The sequence below is a fragment of the Macaca mulatta genome, chromosome 4, assembly GCF_049350105.2.
Source record: "Macaca mulatta isolate MMU2019108-1 chromosome 4, T2T-MMU8v2.0, whole genome shotgun sequence".
Taxonomy (NCBI): Eukaryota; Metazoa; Chordata; class Mammalia; order Primates; family Cercopithecidae; genus Macaca; species Macaca mulatta.
Genome location: NC_133409.1, coordinates 140984584 through 141002869, shown reverse-complemented (window position 1 = coordinate 141002869; position 18286 = coordinate 140984584). Strand labels below are relative to the sequence as shown.

The following is an 18286-nucleotide window of genomic DNA, read 5'->3' as shown; positions in this document are numbered from 1 at the left end:
GCTTTGTTGTCTCACCTGCTAAAGCGAGCAGCCTGTCCGATGCCCCACCTGCCCTGCATCTTCCTGCCGTGGATCTGCTGTGGATCTGGGTCCCCGGAGCTTCAAGAAGAAGGTTGAGAGAGGAGGGAGGAAGTGAAAGGCTGGCGTGTTTAGGAAAGTGTCCAGTTGGGGCTGGGGATATGAGGCTTGGTCTATAGCTCCTCAGCCCCCTGTGTCCTTACCATGGAAGTTCTTACAGGAGCAGGCTCCTAGGGTGAGCAAATTGTGCTGGTTCACTTGGTTCCAGGAACCCCTTAGGGGCAAACAGGGACAGTTGGTCACCCTCACAGCTACTGTGCCCTACTGCAGGACACAGCTAAAGGCCTCTTCTTGGGTCCAGCAACCACCTGGTGTATGGTCATGTCCCCTTCCACCCTCCACAGCCCCTTCTCATCAAGCCTCCCCACGGCTCCCAGCTGCCATGGCCTGTGCAGTCTCTGCAACTAGATCTCACCTCCTGACTCCGCCCCATGGTTTGGGCCTCAGATAGAGCCCCACCTCCTCCCTGAAGCCTGCCTGGCTGGCCAGAGCCTACAGGATTCCCAGTTCCCCCATCTTGGACGGACTTGAGGACCTCCTATCTCTTGCACTGTAGTGTCTGACCACACAGTGTAAGGTCTGGGGTGTACCCAGCAGTGCCGTGTCTCCCATCCCTCAGAGGCTGTGAGCAGATTGAGGCCAGGGCTGGCTCCTGTTCTTTCCCAGTGTGCCCCACCTCACTTAATGCTGAGCTGTGTCCATGCAACTGTTCTGCACACATTACTGGAAAGGGATCCTGATCCAGACCCCAAGAGAGGGTTCTTGGATCTCACACAAGAAAGAATTCAGGGTAAATCCATACGGTAAAATGAAAGCAAGTTTATTAAAAAAGTAAAGGAATAAAGAATGGCTACTCCATTGAGCAGGAACATAGGCAGCTTAGCTGCTTATATTTATTGTTACTTCTTGATTATATGCTAAACAAGGAGTGGATTATTCATGAGTTTCCCAGGAAAAGAGTGGGCAATTCCCGGAGCTAAGGGTTCCTCCTCTTTTCAGACCATATAAGGTAGCTTCCTGATGTTGCCATATCATTTGTAAGCTGTCATGGTGCTGGTGGGAGTGTCCCTTAGCATGCTAATGCATTATTATTTGCATATAATGTGCCAATCTATCTTGCCCTGTGACTTAGAATGCCTAACATCTGCGAATGCAGCCCAGTAGGTCTCAGCCTTATTTTACCCAGCCTCTATACAAGATGGAGTCACTCCAGTTTAAACACCTCTGACACACATACCCTAGGAAGCGAGAAGAGGCTTCAGAGCTCATCTCCATCCTCCTGTTACAGTCTCACCAATGCACCACAATGTAGCCATCTCTTGTTGTTTGAGGTATTACTGGAGTTCTTTGTCTCACAACCATGAAAATTAAGGAGCGTGGACACCAAGGATGAGGTTGGAGTGAAAGTTTAATGAGTGAGAGAAGAAAGCTCTCTGCTGTAGAGAGGGGGCCTGAAAGAGGGTTGCCATTTTTACAGTTGAATGCAAAGGTTTTTATAAGAAACTGATGAGGACTGGGTGACTCATTTGCATAAGGCACATGGTAGCTTCACCCTGTCCTTCTAATGTGCATGTGGGCCCTTAGCTTGAGTTACTCCATATTGCTTTGTTCCCCTTATTGCACATGTCAGGGGATGAAATTTTTCATTGTGGGCATGTTTGGGCAAGTCACCTGTGTAATCTGTCTTATCTGTGAGGCTGTGGGCATGTCTTAGGCAAGCCCCCTGTGCAAATTCCCATATCTGTGCCTGCAGCTTGATTTTTCAGGCTGTTCTTTTGTTTAAAAGAATTCAACCGAGAACCCACCCTAACTGCCTGCCTGACTGGTTTCTTCCTTTCTCCTCTCTCATTCCTGTTCCAGATGAGGAAACAGGATTAGAGAGGGATAGTGACTTGCCAAGTTCACACTGAGATGAGTCCACCCTGTACCCTCCCCTCCTCAAAAGAGGACCTTTCCAAAGGGGCTGTCATCAGGGGGACCCCAACATCCATATAGTGATGACAACTGGGAACAGATAGGACAAAACTAAGAAATAGAATCCTAAGGTCTTAAAAGTAATGTAGGAAACAACATTAGAGCTGGAAAACAACTTAAGAAACAATAGTAATGAGGCATTTGCATCATTGTACAATGCTAATATTATTTTATCTTGAAAACAATCTTGAGAAGTAGGAATTATTGTCCTTTTTCACAAGAGAGGAAAAATGAGGCCAAGGGTTAGTGACTTGCTGAGGGTCACACAGTGACAGAGTGGCATCCTGGTCCCTGTCCCTGACTTATTCCCTAGGGCTCCTCCCCCTGGGCATCTCACTCTCAGAGGAAGCAGGTTCATCAGTGGTGCTGGTGCGAGCTCTTGGGGAGCTATTTTTCCCCAGGTAGGTTAAGCTCCCTCCTAGCACACAACAGGATGGTAGCTATACCGTCATGACAGGGAGAACAGCTATCATAGGAGGGTGCTTGCTACAGAGATGGGTGTGTGTGTATGTGTATGTGTGTGTGTGTGTGTGTGTGTGTGTGTGTCTGTCTGTCTGTCCTGGGACCAGAGCCATCAGTTCTTCAGCCTCAGTCTTCCCTCTATTGCCCTCTCCTGGACATAGGGAAGAAGTGCCTCCTCCCTGCTGTCTCTCAGGATTACTCCCTGCCTCTTCCACTCTCCCCACATCCATCCTGAAGTGGCCCCTCTGGCTGTCCATCAAGGTCCTGGCTGTGTCACTCTCCTGGCCATTAGAATGTCCCTGACCCAGGATTGAATGCACAGTTGTCACATTTATCCCCAGGTGCTATTCCAGTCACTCCAGGTCAGTAGACACCCGTGTGTGTGTGTGTGTGTGTGTGTGTGTGTGTGTGTGTGTGTATAGGGGAATCCAGGCTGCATTCTCCAGCCTTCACTGCTGGACCCCAAGCCAGTGGTCGGACAATAGAGGCTGAGTCCGAGCCCTGAGTCAGTGGGTGGGAGGCAGAGTCCTCGGGCCACTGGGTCCCTGGCCAGAGGCTACTTGGGCTCCATTTTCCCTGTCCCCTCCAGGCCGTGGTCAGTTCCAAGTTGCTGTCTTCACTGTGTCCCAAGTGTGTCTTCTCTCTCTACCCTGAGGAGTAGGAGTGGGGGAGTGGGGGTGCTCCACCCTTCCTCTGAGCCATGGTCTCCCTACCAGTGTCTGTGGGGTGAGCACCCTCCATACAGAGCCAAAGTCTCAGCCACCCCAGGGTATGGACTTGCTGGAGGCTGCTGGGTCCCTTGTGGGAACTCAGACTTGGAACCCAGGTGTAGAAGCTGGGGGAGAGAGCCCCAAGTCCAGCCTCTGCACTTCAGTCTTGGGAGAGGCTGACCCTGCAGCCCGGAAGCTCTTAGCTGCCTGGTCACAGCTTTCTAAGGAGGCAGCGGCCAGCAGGTGGCAGCAGTGAGAGCGTGGGCTCTGCGGGATACCAGGACAGGAGGGAGGAGCAGCCCCAGTCAGGGCAGGGACATCCAGAGGCCCAGCAAAGGACACCTGGCCCGACAAGGGAAGCTGCCAACTCCTCTGTGGGTCCCCAGCTTTTAGTCACTGTTTCCTCTCCTCCAGGATGGGACATCACCGCCTCTGGGAATCATGAGCCCGACTCTTTCTTCCCTAACCTTAGGGGAGGCTAAAGCAGAGCAGAGGGAAGCAGAGGACACAGTGGCCCTGGTGGGGAGGACAGCTCACCCTGATAGGGTTTCTGAGGCAGACGGGAGCTGAGGTTCTCTGTAAACAGCACTCTCAGGGTTCCGCTGCCTCCACCAAGAGCCCTGGGGTCTGCAGCTCCGAGCAGAAACCACTGGACACATTTCCTCGGGACTTTCTGACTGATGCCCTTTGCTCTGGGCCCCTCCCCAGGTTCCTGCCGCCCAGGAGAACACTGGGCTGTGGGGCTGCTCAGGATGGCAGCCTCTGGTTTTGGGAAGTCCTGGGTGAGTCCAGCATTGCACAAGTCCTCCAGCTTCATCCGATCCAGACTGGCCCCAATCTTTACCCCTCCTCTAGACCCCTGGGGCCACTCTGGGAGAAGCTCCCCTTCCAATGCATAAGTGGCCTCAGATCAAGCAGACTTCCACATGGGGCTCTGGTCTTCTAGGTGGGTCACCTCTAGAAGGATCGCTGCACATGCTGTAGCCTGCAAGAAACAGGGAGAGCTGAGGAAGGGTCCTGCCCTGCCCACAGTGCCCCAATGCTCCTCCACCAGCCCCAGTCCCTTTCTGGCTCTGCCTCTGCTTCCTTCCAGGTCACCACGTTAGGGTTGTGTTGGGTGGTCTCTGCCTGGCCGTCCTCCCCAGGTGGAAGCTTCACGGTCCTTTTGACTGGACACAGGCCAAGGGCCATATCACTTGGGGACTTGAGGTCATAACCCTTAGTGCAGTTACCCAGAGCTCTGCCCTCAGGAGGCTGGGAGGTGGGCTCTACTCACTTGCCATGTATCTCTTCTTCCAAAACCCATAGACCATGATCAGCATCAGCACCAGGAGGGTCAGCACCACAAGCACAGTGGAGTAAACTTCCTGGTGCCTGAGGAGAAGGGACAGGGCAGATGCGGGTGAGCACCAAGGTCCCCCATCCTAACCCACTTTGGGTTCGGACCAGTAGCAGAAACCCTGAGAGCACGCCCTTCTCAGGGTAGACAGCCACTCTCTTCCTTGCAGTCCCGGCCATAGAAGCAAGTGTGACATCCGGAGTTAAGAGGAGGACGTCCCCAGGTAGAGGGGAGCATCTCTCTACTTTGGTACCTCTCCTCTATTATGCCCCCAAATCTGTTCATCAGTGAGGATGAGGATTCTAGGAGACTCCCATTTGTGGCTAAGAGATCAAGATGCTTGCTCTCCTCAAGGGGCTTGAGGATGCCTCTTCCCCACTCTGTCCTCTGTAGCAGATGCTGTCGGACCCCTGCCTGTATCCCCTTGCCAGTATCATTTCCACATATAGGTCATCAGCATCTCCTTTTCTGTGGGCGGGAGGCTGAGGCCTTTCTCTTGTCACTAGAGTCCCCCATGCCACACACAGCAGGCAGCCCTCTACCGAGGACGAGCTGGAGTTGGTATGTAACTACACGGGCTCCTCTGCCCTGTAGATGTGTGTTTGACGCTGGATCTGACTCTCCCCATTGGGATTAGACTCTTGTGCACAGTAGCTGCCTGGTTAAGTACTCTTTATTAGAGGCCTTCCCTGCCCTGTTCCACTCCCCTACCTTTTTTTCAGTGTTCCATATAAGATGCATATCCCTGCCTCAGAGTCAGCTTCTCTAGAGGAACCCAAATTAAAGCAACCCCCATTTTCCACTTCCTACTCCATGAGGCACATCCTTGCCCCATCCTCACCCTCTCCTCTCCATCCATAGACTCTTCAGGCCACCCATCCCCTGACATGCTCATCTCTGACTCTCATCCCACCTGGCCCTAATTCTACCAACTCTCATTGCCCTCTACCCTCATCTCCACAACCCCTGTCTCCCCTGATACTCCTCCCACTGACCTTCTTCTTCTCTGACTCTCCTCCCCTACAACCTTCATTTCCCCCCATCCTTATCCCCCTGACCCTAATGCCCCCGACTCTCATAGTCCCCTGCCCTCATCCCTGCAACCCTCATCTCCCCCAACCTTTATCCCCAACCCTCCTCTCTGCTGACACTTTCCTCACCTTCCTCCCCCAACTCTGCTCTCCACTGACCTTCCTCCTCCCTGATCCTCTTCCCCCACCTCCTTTCCCCTGCTCCTCCTGCCCCCACCCTTTTTTCCCCTGCCCCTCCTCCCCACTGACCCTCTTTTTCCCTGCCCCTCCTCTCCCCACCCTCTTTTCTCCTGACCCTCATCCCCAGTGACTCTCTTTTCTCCTGACCCCTCTTTCTCCTGCCCCTCCTCCTCATGACCCTCCCTTCCCCTGGCCCTCCTCTCTCCTGCCTCTCCTCTCCATTGCCATCCTTTATGTTACTTCCAGTCCCCCACCTCCCATTCAGAAGCAGGCCACATTGGGTTCCTGGGGAGCAAAAGGGGAAGATCAGATATGAGACTTGCACCTCCAGGTCTGTTTGGGCACTAGGTGCTAGTGCCACTCAACCCCAGGCCCCATGGGTACCTGATGGAGGGTATGGAGGGTAGTCTGTTGAGCAGAGATCTGCTGGTGAGGCAGAGCCCTGTGGTGGGCGATCTGGTGCTGAGGTGCCCAGACTTAGTGGAGATGGATTCTGGGCCAGCAGAGGAGTCCCTGGCATTGCTGGGAGATGTAGTCACTGTCTGGGACCCCGTGGTCCTCCTGGGTCCCTGGCTGGTGGTGCTGGTGGCAGTGAAGCTGCAGCCTCTCTTGGAGGCAGGTCTGGTGGAGGCCAAGAGTCTAGGCAAGGTGAGGAGTCCCGGGGTGAACATCGTCACGCCAGTGGTAAAAGGGGCATCAGGGCCTGAGGTAGGGGCTTGGCCAGTTGTGACAGTTCCACTCTTGAGGATGTTGGCCAGATGTGTGAAAGGAGTGTTCCTCTCAGTTTTGGGAGCTGAAGGACAGAAAGGGAGGAACGTTAGACTGACTTGGGGGCCTCAGTGCTGGGAGCAGATCCTGGCAGCCCACACAGTTGCCTGGAAACCTGGATGGGGGCCTGTCCTCTTCTCTTCTCCTTGACCTTGGGCCTAGGATTCTGGCTGCTGAGTGATCAGATGTGTATTTGTTCAGAAAATAACATCAGGAGGAAGGAAGTAGGCATACTGAAGAAGGGAGAGACTACCACAATTTCTTTTTCCCCTCCCATGTCAGGCCACCTGTTCCCTCTCCATCCCCATTTCTCTGTTGTCACTTTCCAGGCCCTCTTCGTTCCTATGGACCAAAAAGATTTCCAAAAAATAATGTCGAACAGGGACTTTTCCAGCTGTTCCATAATTGACAAGTAGTGTCCAGAGATGAGGACAAGGAGGCATTAAGGGCCTCAAATTCCAAAGAAAGCTGCAGTCACTTGGGGTCAGACACTTTCCTTGGGGACTCACTAAGAGATATCAAACTGGTCCTGCTACACTCACCCATCAACCCAGCCCTTTTACACCCCATTTTCTAGAAGAAGCCTGGGTTTTGGATAGTGGATGAGGAGGGAGGTTGAGGAGCTGTGAGGCATTGACCTAGCAGTGAGTGTTGGTTTTGTCTCAGCACAGAATGAGAAAATTGGAGACAGAGGCTGCTACATCCCACTGCTGTGCATGGAAAGGGCAATTTCCTAAGGGCCAAATGGTCTTCACGGAAGGTGGCTGAGCTTGACCCATTTTTCTACGGAAGGGGACCCAGAGCAAGCAGCATTGGTGAGGATAGGGATAGAGCAAGAGGCTCACCTGGAGTCAGAGCTCCCACATCATCATACTCGGCAGTGGGGACACCCCTAAAGAATTCTTCAGAGAACTCACACATTATAGTGCCTTGGGAGAGTATGTGGACACTCAGAGAGGATCTCAAAGGGCTGGCAGACAAGGAATGACATCCAACAGAGACAGCATTCCTACAACACTCAGTTAAGCCACATAACCATCTGCCCCTCCCGCATTCCTACATCAACACACTAAGAGGGCTAAGAAGAGGTAACAAAGAGGAACCCCGCCTTCTCCACAGCCCAAGATGCAGGATGGGGAGCTGGGCAGCCAGCAACCTTCTTTCTCCACTTTAGGTGCCTTGGACCATACAACCTGGTCTTCAGGGATGGTGGAATATCCTACATTGCTAGATGACTAGAGTTTGTAGTTGGACTAAGGATTTTCTTATTTCCTGATAACCGAAAAGGTCCTGCAAAGTTGAAATCTTCACAAATTGTCCTTAAGAGGTAGAAAGTGAGATTTGACATAACACGATTAGAGGAAATGATGAGAAAAAAATAAAAGCATGTAATGTTTAATGTTTCTATCCCTACATATTAAGACTTCAGTGAACCAGTTTCAACTTCCCTGGGTCTCACTCGGAACTGGAGAGGGGAGGAATGAGATTTGGCTCCACATTTTAGCGACAGCATTTTCCCTAGTTCAGACCCCATGGAAGATGGAGATGCAATTGAGTTAGGCGAATGGGGAAGGGTGGATAGTAAATTGCGTAATAACTGGCTGCCTTTTTCGGGCTCTTTAGCTGACTCCTTTCCCTTTTCTATCTAATAAATGTGGAAGGACCCCATGGCTTGGTGCTCCACTCTTTTTTACCTACACTCAAGGGAGAGCTTTTAGATCTTGATATTTTTAATAATTTTATTGAGATATAACTCACATCCCATTTATAGTATAAAGCTCAATGGCTCTTTATTATGGTTACAAAGTTATGCAACCATCATCACAGTGAGTTTTAGAACATCTTCATCATCTCCAAAAGAAACCCCTTACCGTTTAGCTATGACTCTGTATCCCCTTTTCCTTCCCCCAGCCTTGAGCAACCACTAATCTACTTTCTGTGTCTATAGATTTCTCTAATTCTCTGGACTTAAAACACTATCTTTATAGAGATACTTTCAAATACATACCCCAGCTCTGACCTCTCACCTGAGCTCCAGGCAGATATATCACTGCTGGCTGCATTTCCCCACTTGGTTCTAGGAGGTATCTTAAACTTAACATGACAAAAGAGAGCTCTTGATTTTTCTCCTCCAAATTAGCTCCTCTTTCAGATTTACCCTACACTATCAAGGGGACCATCATCCACCTGCTGATGAAATAGAAAAACCTTGGATCATCCATGATTCCCCCTTTTGGCTCACCTCTCAACTGAGCAAATCCTGTCCTACCTCCAAAACAGACGAGCTGAACAGAAAGTCTGAAAAACATAGATTTGAGCCCATTCACATATCTCTGCCACTAGTGCCTACATTGTACTCCAGGCTACTGTTATTTCCAGCCAGATGCCCACAATGGCCTCTCTGCCCATGTTCATACCATTCAAATCCATCCTCAACAAGTGGCCACTACATTCTTAAAAACAAGTCATGACACAGCTCTCTGAGCTCTCTAGTAGCTTCCTCTTATACCCAAATTCCAACTTATGGTCTTTGGGGCTGCTTGACTCTCCAACCTCATCGCTCATTGCCTCACACTCCATATGGAGCGACTAAATAAGCCTTATACAAGCCAAACTCCTTCTGACCTCATGACCTTTGCACATTTAGCTGTTGCCACAAAGTGCCCTTCAAAGCACCCAGATGGGGGGCTGGAGCACGCTCACCGTTCAGGGCTCTGCTTGGTGTTGCCTGCTCAGGGAAGTGTTCTCTGACCCCCCGTACTTCAGTAGCTCCCCCACCACCGAGTCACTTCCTAGTTCATGAAGACCTCTAGTTATCTGCAATTATTTGAAATACTTCCCAGTTTCTTATGAACACCTCTTGTTTTCTGCAATTATTTGTCTGGATAATAAGTGTGCCTGTCATCTCCCATAGGGTAGGATTGTGAGCATTTTTGCTCACTACTGTCTCCTTAGAGCCTAGAATAGTGCCTGCCACATAATAGGGGCTCAGTAAATTATGCTGAAGCAATGAGTGAATAAAACACAGCACAGACAGTGCCAAGTTTGAACCTCATCTCAGCCACCCGCTAGCTCTGGGACCCCAGACAAGCTCAGAGTCACATTGGGTTTTCAGGTCTCATTATCTTCATCTGTAAAATGGTGACAATAGTGCCATGAATAGTGCCATAAAGGCACTTTGAAAACACTACAGTGCAACATGTCCATTGATGGATTATTATCCTTATTATCTCTGATGTTAGTGGCGTGTGGGGCAGGGAGGACTCCCTCCACCCGTCCCAGTGCCCCTGCAGCCCACTCACCTGGAGACACATCCAGCTGGATGCCCATCAAGGGGTACAGGGTCCCAGAGGTGTTGCGCATGCACCAGTATCGGCCTGAGTCCTGGAGCCTGAGGGCCACCATGGTGATGTTGACCACCTTGGCCTGGGCATCGTCCTGCAGCAAGTAGCGGGGCCCTTTCACCCAGACTCGGGCAAAGCCAAGCTCACACTTCTTCTTCCTGACTTTGCACCAAACCTTGCCATCCATGCGGCTTTTGTAGCCCTTATAGGAACACTGCACAGACAGAGTCTCCCCTTCGAGGAGCCTCACTTTTGTGTATACGCTGTCAGCAGAGGGGCCTGTGGAGACAAGACTTATCGAATAAGCTCTGGCAAGAGGAGAGGAAGAAGGCATCATGAAGGTTGAAGATCATGGTGAAGGGCGAGGTGGATATTGTCCTGCTGTCATGAAAACCAGACTGATGGGGAAACATAACCCCATCCTCAGGGAGCTTTCTCCAGTCTGAAGGGAAGTAAACGGGCCCTGAAAACAGCTAGCTCCCAGTATTACGGGGGACACACAGGCCCCCCTCTCAGGGAGCTTTCAGTCCGATGGAGGAGGCAGGTATATCCTTCAGGGAGCCCCAGGTCTAATGGAGGATACACAGCACTTACACTCGGAGCTCCCTCAGACACAGCCCCTTTCCTCATGGTATTTTCTGGTCTGATGGGAGAGTGACAAGCTCTGTCTTCAGGGATTCCCAGGGAATTCATTTTTGTTTTGTTTTGTTTTGTTTTGTTTTTGAGACGGAGTCTCACTCTGTCGCCCAGGCTAGAGTGCAGTGGCGCGATCTCAGCTCACTGTAGCCTCCACCCCCTGGGTTCAAACGATTCTCCTGCCTCAGCCTCCTGAGTAGCTGAGACTACAGGCGCCCTCCACCATGCCCGGCTAATGTTTTGTATTTTTAGTAGAGACGGGATTTCACCGTGTTAGCCGGGATGGTCTTGATCTCCTGACCTCATGATCCACCTGCCTTGGCCTCCGAAAGTGCTCGGATTACAGGCGTGAGCCACTGCGCCCAGCCTCCCAGGGAATTCCTGTGGGAAAAACCCAGGTCATGCCCTCAGTGAGACAGATGCAGAGACACAAATACAAGTCATTAAGTTCTGAAATTTCAGTGCCCAGCTAATTAGGTAGATAAGAAAATCCAGTATTTGAAAAAAATGATTAATAGTTATTTATTTCACAAATAGGTTCACTGTAGTCCTCTTTAAATAATAAGTTTCCTTAGTTCATTCTAGCTGGTGTTTAGTTTTAAAATATCCTAGTTACATAAAACCCATAGATCAAGCCTGTCCAAATGTACATGTAAACAAACTCCCAATGGTGTGTGAACCACAGGATTCTCCAATTATTCACTTTCCACCTGCAATATCTTTCTCTCTATGCTGAGGAGTAAGATGTGGTCCAAGCCCTCATAATCCACAGTCTGGTAGAGAGAGAGCAGAACTGCAGTGTGCAGGGTGACTCAGGGGACAGAGAGAGGGAGAAAGCTGTCGTGGGGTCCCTCCACTCCTCTGCCTGCCCTAAACTCACCACTGACTCTTGTGATAATTTCACCCCAGAGCCTTCCACAAAAACACACATAAAAAGACTCTTCCCCATGGTAGAGAACAGAGAGCACACATTTTGGAGTCAAAATAAACAACGGTTGAAACCCTGTTTTTAGCACTTAGCGTTGTGATCAGGTCACCTGTTTGACACAGAAATATCAAAACAGACACTTGACTGATACAGAAGTATTTCTGCTTCTTTATCAGTCAAGTGAGACGAGCACCACACCCCTCACAGGTTGCTGTGAGAATTCTGCCCCAGGTCAGTGCTTTGCACACAGTGCGTGCTCAACGCATGCTTCCTTTTCCCACATGCTAGGGGCTCCCAGTTCCCCTAATGGAACCCAGAGCTGTGACAGTCAAGGGCCCAGAACCCAGGACATCTGTCCCACCAGAATCCAGGATATCTGTCCCAAGTGCCACCCAGCAACCACTAGAGCTGAGGCTCTGCGTAAGGCAACACCCTCTCTAAGCATCCCTCTGTCCCTTGCAGACTAAACAGAATGATCCAACTTCATTATTTGGTGGATGAGCCCAGGATTTCTTAGCACAAGAGAGACCCCTTTCTGCCCTGGCATTGGGAAGCTGTTTCTTTACTCTCTGGGAGGTGCAGGGTTGGGTGACCTTGGGATGGGTCTCCAGGGCACTGTCTTCATGTGTGTCTACACCTCCCACCCCTCTCACAGGCAGTGGTGAGTCTTGCCAACCCCCACCATGCCCAGAACTGAACAGGAAGTGGTAACTTTGTTGCCATGGCAGCGAGAGGGGCAGGAATGGGTGAGGTCCCTCAAGGAGCATTGGTTTCTGTGAGGTGGGAAAGGCATTCACACACTGGTCCCTTCAGGACAGAGGCAGGGACAGGATGTGGCATCAGCATTTCAAGAAAAATGCTCAAATTCAGTTCAAAGCACGCATGATGCAATGATTGCTGTCATAACTAAACAGGGCTTCCTGACAGAGGCCAAGCAGAGAAAGCTATTTGTGTGAGGCAATTGAGGGCTCTGCTTTGAAGCCTGAGGAAGCCTAGCAGATAAAGGGGCCAATGCAGAGAGGGTCCAGAGCTTTATCTTAGCTTGAGAGGCCTGGGTTAGCTTTGCCTGGGGCCTGATATTAGGGTAAAGAGCTACTAAGTCAGCCCTAATCTCCTCCTTCCCCAACCCACAAAACACTAAACAAGAAAATTGCTGGTAAGGAGGGTAAGAAAAAGGCCCTGAGCTCCTGCCTCCGTACCCACTCCCTCCTCCACAAGGCAGCCCCTTCTCTCCTTACCTGAGACACAACCCTGTGGCCACAGCAGCAGCAGCAGCAGCAGCAGCAGGAAGGCTGGGGCCATGGTTCCATCCAGCTGGTCAGTGTCAGGCCTGGAGATCCAAGGTGAGGGCCCACCCGACACAGGATGTGCCACCTGGGCCTGCCAGGGAAGGACCTGGGGTTCTAAAAGTGAAGCTGCCCATTTAGGGAAGTGAGGCAGTGTGGGACCCACTGCCTCCAGCCAACCGCAGGGATTCATTGAGCCCATGATGAGGGCGGTGCTGGCAGCTGTTTCCGCCCTTTTCCTCAGAACTTCAGGCAGGTGTGGCTGCTCCACCCAGTCTGGGGCCCCAGGCCAGGGAGGACTCACAGTCAGAGGGCTCTCCGCCCTCCCCAGTCTCCCCTGGAAACTGGTCCCTAGGATCCAGCTAGGGGACTGGGGTGAGGCTTCTGGAACCTCAGGTATAGACTTTCCTGGAATCTTCTGGGCTCAGAGACCCAGGGGTGCAGGCTCTCAGGCTGAGATGGAGCATCTCTGACCCTAGTTTCCTACATATACACATTCACAGGGAAGTTCTTATAAACTCTCATTCATTCATTCATTGCAGATTCTTTCTGTTCCTTCCTCTCTCTCTCCCCCAGGCTCCTGGCTGCTCAGAACAGTCACTTGTGTTCACTGTTGCAAATAACCTCTTACAGGCTCACTTGAAATCTTACTTTTGTCAAGGGCAAAAATGCAAATTGTAAGACTCAGGGCATAAAGTTTGGGTTGAGGGAGGGGTTCCTGTACTCTCACACATGGGTGTGCATGCACATACACTCACACACAGTCTTTGTCTTTTATTCACTTTCTCACACACACACACACACACGCCCATGCACACAGTCTCATACACACCCCAGCGGCCTCTCCTTTTCCCTATCCATGCGTCTCCTGTCTCTATCCCTCTCTCTGCCTCTCCTCCTGTCGTCTCTACTCACCATCAGCTCCCTCTAGACTCCTAGTCCCTCGTGCAGGCTTCCTATAGCCACCGCAGTACTTCCCCTCACCCACCTCACCTCAAGAGCCCCTTCCTTCCCTGCCTCCAGCCTCTGTCAGCATGCAGGCAAGCACCCTCCACTTCCTTCTGCTCAACGCTATCTCGCCTATACAGCCACCAGCTCCAGTGGAAATGACCCAGCACTTGGTCCAAGACCACACCCTTCACTTACCCCGAGGCCTAGAATCAGAAGCATCGATTTCTGATGTCCAGTACCTGTGCCATCTGCTCCTTCAGTGTGTGGGGACCCAGCTGGACCCCCATGGTTATGTATGCTCCCCCTACTCACTAGTGCCATGTTTCTACTCCCTAGATGGGACTGTCAAAAGGTAAACTGAGGCACAGCAAAATTTTAAACAGATTTGAGCAAACAACAATTCATGAATTAGGCAGCTCCAAGCAGAAGAGGTTGAGGAGCTCCACTGGGGGAATGCAAGGGGAAGACTCCTGCAGGACAAGTAAAGTGAAGAAAATATTTAACTGGTTACAGTTATACAGTTCCCTTATTTGGCCTATCCTGTTGGAAAGACCCTAATTATCTACATAAGCTTGTTGACTTCTTCTGACTGGTTGAGCTTAAGTTCTGTTCTTCCTTAATGTACACATTTACAAGAAATAGCTCAAGTTAAGTTTCACTGATGTTTGCAAATCAAGCAAAGTTGAGGTCACTTATGAGGCCTGTTTTTTTTTGTTTTGTTTTGTTTTGTTTTGTTTTTTTTCCCCGCAGGGACTCTTCAGGCCTGGTCTCCATTTTCATTCATTTTAACAGGACTCAGAGCAAAAAGTCCTCAAGCTTTCACGGCCACAATCTTAAACTAACGTTGGACACCCAAGCTCCAAGCAAAGAAGTCTATCTTGACTGACCCTTATAGTCTCTCAACTCATTCACTCACTCATTCATTCATTCATTTGTTCATTCCCACAACCTCATTGCTATGCATGGGGCTAGGTAGGCACTGGGGGCACAGGAATGAGACACAGTTGTCACCTGAGACCTCTCAGCTCACAGGTGTGTTTTGTTTTCCTTCTTCACCCTTCCTTTTTCAGTATTTCCCACACAGTCCTCAGAACTTCCTGAGCTCCCTGAGTTCAGAGGTCATCTCCCATCCGCAACACACACAGTATGTTCCTTCATCCCTTCCCCCATCAGAACAGTAAGCTGCTTCAGGAGTAGAGAATTTATCTCTTGTGGGGACTTCATGGGCTTGGAACCCATGATTCTATGAAACTGATACAGTGTGCCCAGCACTGAGCCAGGCATCGTCAAAAGTGTGACCCTGGGGATCACTGTGCTGATGAGGGTAGAAGGGTTCAAACACTCACTCACTGACTGAGGAAGTATGTACTGGATTCAACCTTTCTTAAGAGAAATTTGGAAGCATTGGTCAAAATCATTAAAAATATGTATACATTAGACTTTTACATCCATCATTTGATTTAACACAGCAGTGTATTTTGTCTTTATATTTATTTTTCCCATTAAAAAATTAAGGCCTAATTTACATACAGTACTTTTCACCCTTTTCAATGAACAGTTCTGGGATTTCTAGAGACTTGTATCCAATGCCATAATGGAGACAGAGAAGAGTGCCATCATTCCCAAAAGCTTTCCCCTGCTCCTTGTTAGTCATCCCTTCAGTCCCAGACAAACATTGATCTGGTGGGGTTTTTTCCTATCGTTTCTCTCTTTCCAGAATGGAAATAGTACAGTATGAAGCACTTTATGTTGACTTATTTTGGTGAAGTCCAAATATAATTTTTATGGATCATATTTTTATGTCATATCTAATAAATCTTTTCTTAACCCAAGGTCACAGTGACTTTTTTCAACAGTTCTGTGAGCTATAATTCACATAATATAAAACTGACCCACCTAAAGCATACAATTCAGTGCTTTTCAATATATTCACTGAGTTGTACAACTATCACCAATTTTACAGCATTTTCATGTCCCCTCCTCCCAAAGAAACCCCATGCCCATTAGCAGGCACTCCCTGGATCCGTTTCCTATTACTGCAGACTGGGTGGCTTAAAACAGTATTAACTTATTATCTCGCCATTCTGAAGGCAGAAGTCTGAAGTCAGTATCACACTGTACTGAGATGAAGATGTCGACAGGGCTACAGTCTCTCCAGAGACTCTAGGGAAGAATTTGTTCCTTGCCTTTCCATCTTCAGGTAGCCGCCAGCATTCTTTGGTTTGGGGCTGTTTTACTCCAATCTTCAAGGCCAGCATCTTCAGTCTCCCTCTGCTCCATCTTCACATCACTTTCTCCTCTTTGTGTTCAAATCCCCCTCTGGCTGTCTTACATAAGGATACATGTGATTGCATGTAGTTCCCATCTATGTAATCCAGGATAATCTCCCCATCTCAAGATGTTTAACTTATTTACATCAGCAAAGATCTTTTTTTTTTTGCCATATAAGGTAACAATCACAGGTTCCAGGGATTAGGACACAGATATCTTTTAAGAGGACATTTATCAGCTTACCACAGTCCCCATTCCTACAGTCTCAGGCAATATATTTATTATATATACAATCCCAGGCACTAATATTTTTGTCTTTATAGACAAAAAAATCAAAACTTATTTAAAAAAAAAATCAAAAATTTCTTGATCAATTCTGGACATGTCATAAAAATATAATTGAACAATATGTGTTCCTTGTGACTGGATTCTTTCATTTAGCAGAATGTTTTTCAGGCTTGTCCATGTTGTAGCTGTACTTGTGCTATACGTTGTATTAATACTTCATTCCTTTGAAAGGCTGAATAATATTCCACTGAATGAATATATATGTTTACCATTTATCTTAACAGATATTTTATTTGTTTCCACTATTTAACTACTATAAGCAGTGTTACTATGACTATTCATGTACAAGTTTTTGTGTGGACATATGTTTTCATTTCTCTTGAGTACATAACCAATAGTAGAACTACTGGATCATATGGCAACTCTACGTTTAACATTTTCAGGAACTCTCACATAGTTTTCCAAAGTGGCTGCAAATTTTTCACCCTCTCCAGCAATGTATGAGTGCTCTCATTTCTCTACAATCTCTCCAATACTTGTATTGGCTTTCTGTTTATAGCCATCCAGTGAATGTACTTACGTTCTGAATTGTAGTTACCTAACAATTAATGATATTGCGCAGCTTCATCTTGAGCATGTACAATTTGCTCATTTGTATACCCTTGGAGAAATATTCATTCAATTGTGTTGTATGTCTTTTATAGCATTTGCACAATATTGTGCCACCTTTTTCTGGCTTCCATTGTTTCAGATGAGAAATTCACTACAATTAGAATTGGTGTTCCTTTATAGATAATTATTTCTCTCTGGCCATTTTAAAGATATTTTCTTTGTCTTTACTTCTCAGAAGGCTATCTATGCTGTGTCTTGGTGTCTATTTCTTTGGGCTTATTATATTTGTGATAAAATCAGATTCTTGGATTTGTAGCTTTAGGTCTTTGGGCAGATTTGATTAGACGTTTCTTTGAATACATTTTCAGGCTCACATTTTTTCTCCTTTCCTTCTGGGACTCTGAGGATGCAAAGATTAGCTCTTATGTTAATGTCCTGCAGATAGCTGACATTCTGTTCATTTATTTTCAGTCTGTTTTCTCTCTGATCAGACTGAGTAAATTTTCTCAGTCTGCCTTCCAGTTAACTAATAACATCCTCTGTCATCTCCACTCTCCTATGGAGTCCACGTAGTCAGCTTTTAATTTTGGTTATTGTTGTTTTTAATTCCCACATATTCTATTGTTATTCTGTTCCCAAAAGAATAAAAAAGAGTAAATGGAAAGAAGAACTACTAATACTTGAAAAAATAGTACTGAGGATTTTTCAGAATTAAACAAATATCTAAGACTTCAAATTGAATGTGTTCAGAGAGTTCCAAATAGAATGGATAATTAAATAGTCCATATTAAACACACTATAATAAAAATTCAAAGGGAAAATTATAAAAATATTGCAGAGATAAAAGTGGTCAGTAAAGATGAATAACTATCAGATTGTTATCCGACATTTCCATAGCAACACTGCGAAGGTAAGAAAACAATGAAATATGTTCAAAATTTTGAAGAAGTATATGTCTTTTACATGTTAACTTATGATATAGAATTTGCTACATGTTAACTTATGATATAGAATTTGCCACCCACTTGAAAATTGTGGTTAAGAGAACTATGACAATTTTGAGGCCAAGGATGTTAAGATAAAATATTTAAAAGTTATAACTAAATGCTAGCTCTTAGCATCTGATTGAGGAAGACCTATTTTTGTTTAGTCCACTTTTATCCCACCACCAATGTTCTTTAAGTGAAGCTCAACATTTCCATACTGTAAGTGAACCCATCCCAATCTGCTGCAGTTGCATAAGTTCAATAAATTGAGAAAGGATTGGGTTCAGTCACATATGACTGAAAACCAAATAGCAGTGGCTTCAACACACAACTGTTTATTTTTAGGTATCATTTTAATTATGAAAATTCCCAAGAAGGCACAAAAGTATCTCACAAAAAAGAAATAATTGGCCAGGCACGGTGCCTCATGCCTGTAATTCCT

At 47.8% G+C, this 18286-nt stretch overlaps 1 protein-coding gene across 1 annotated transcript; it reads right to left on the bottom strand.

Moving 5' to 3' along the window:
* Positions 1 to 1468: 1468 nt before the first annotated feature.
* TREML2 (triggering receptor expressed on myeloid cells like 2) lies at positions 1469 to 14175 on the bottom strand. The gene is made up of 5 exons (XM_001117312.5): positions 12689 to 14175; positions 9845 to 10165; positions 6159 to 6567; positions 4501 to 4598; positions 1469 to 4209 (listed from the first exon to the last, which is right to left on the bottom strand). Exons 1-5 carry the CDS (start codon positions 12936 to 12938, stop codon positions 4130 to 4132), a joined length of 1158 nt encoding a protein of 385 aa, XP_001117312.3. The 5' UTR covers positions 12939 to 14175; the 3' UTR covers positions 1469 to 4129.
* Between the last annotated feature and the right edge of the window lie 4111 nt (positions 14176 to 18286).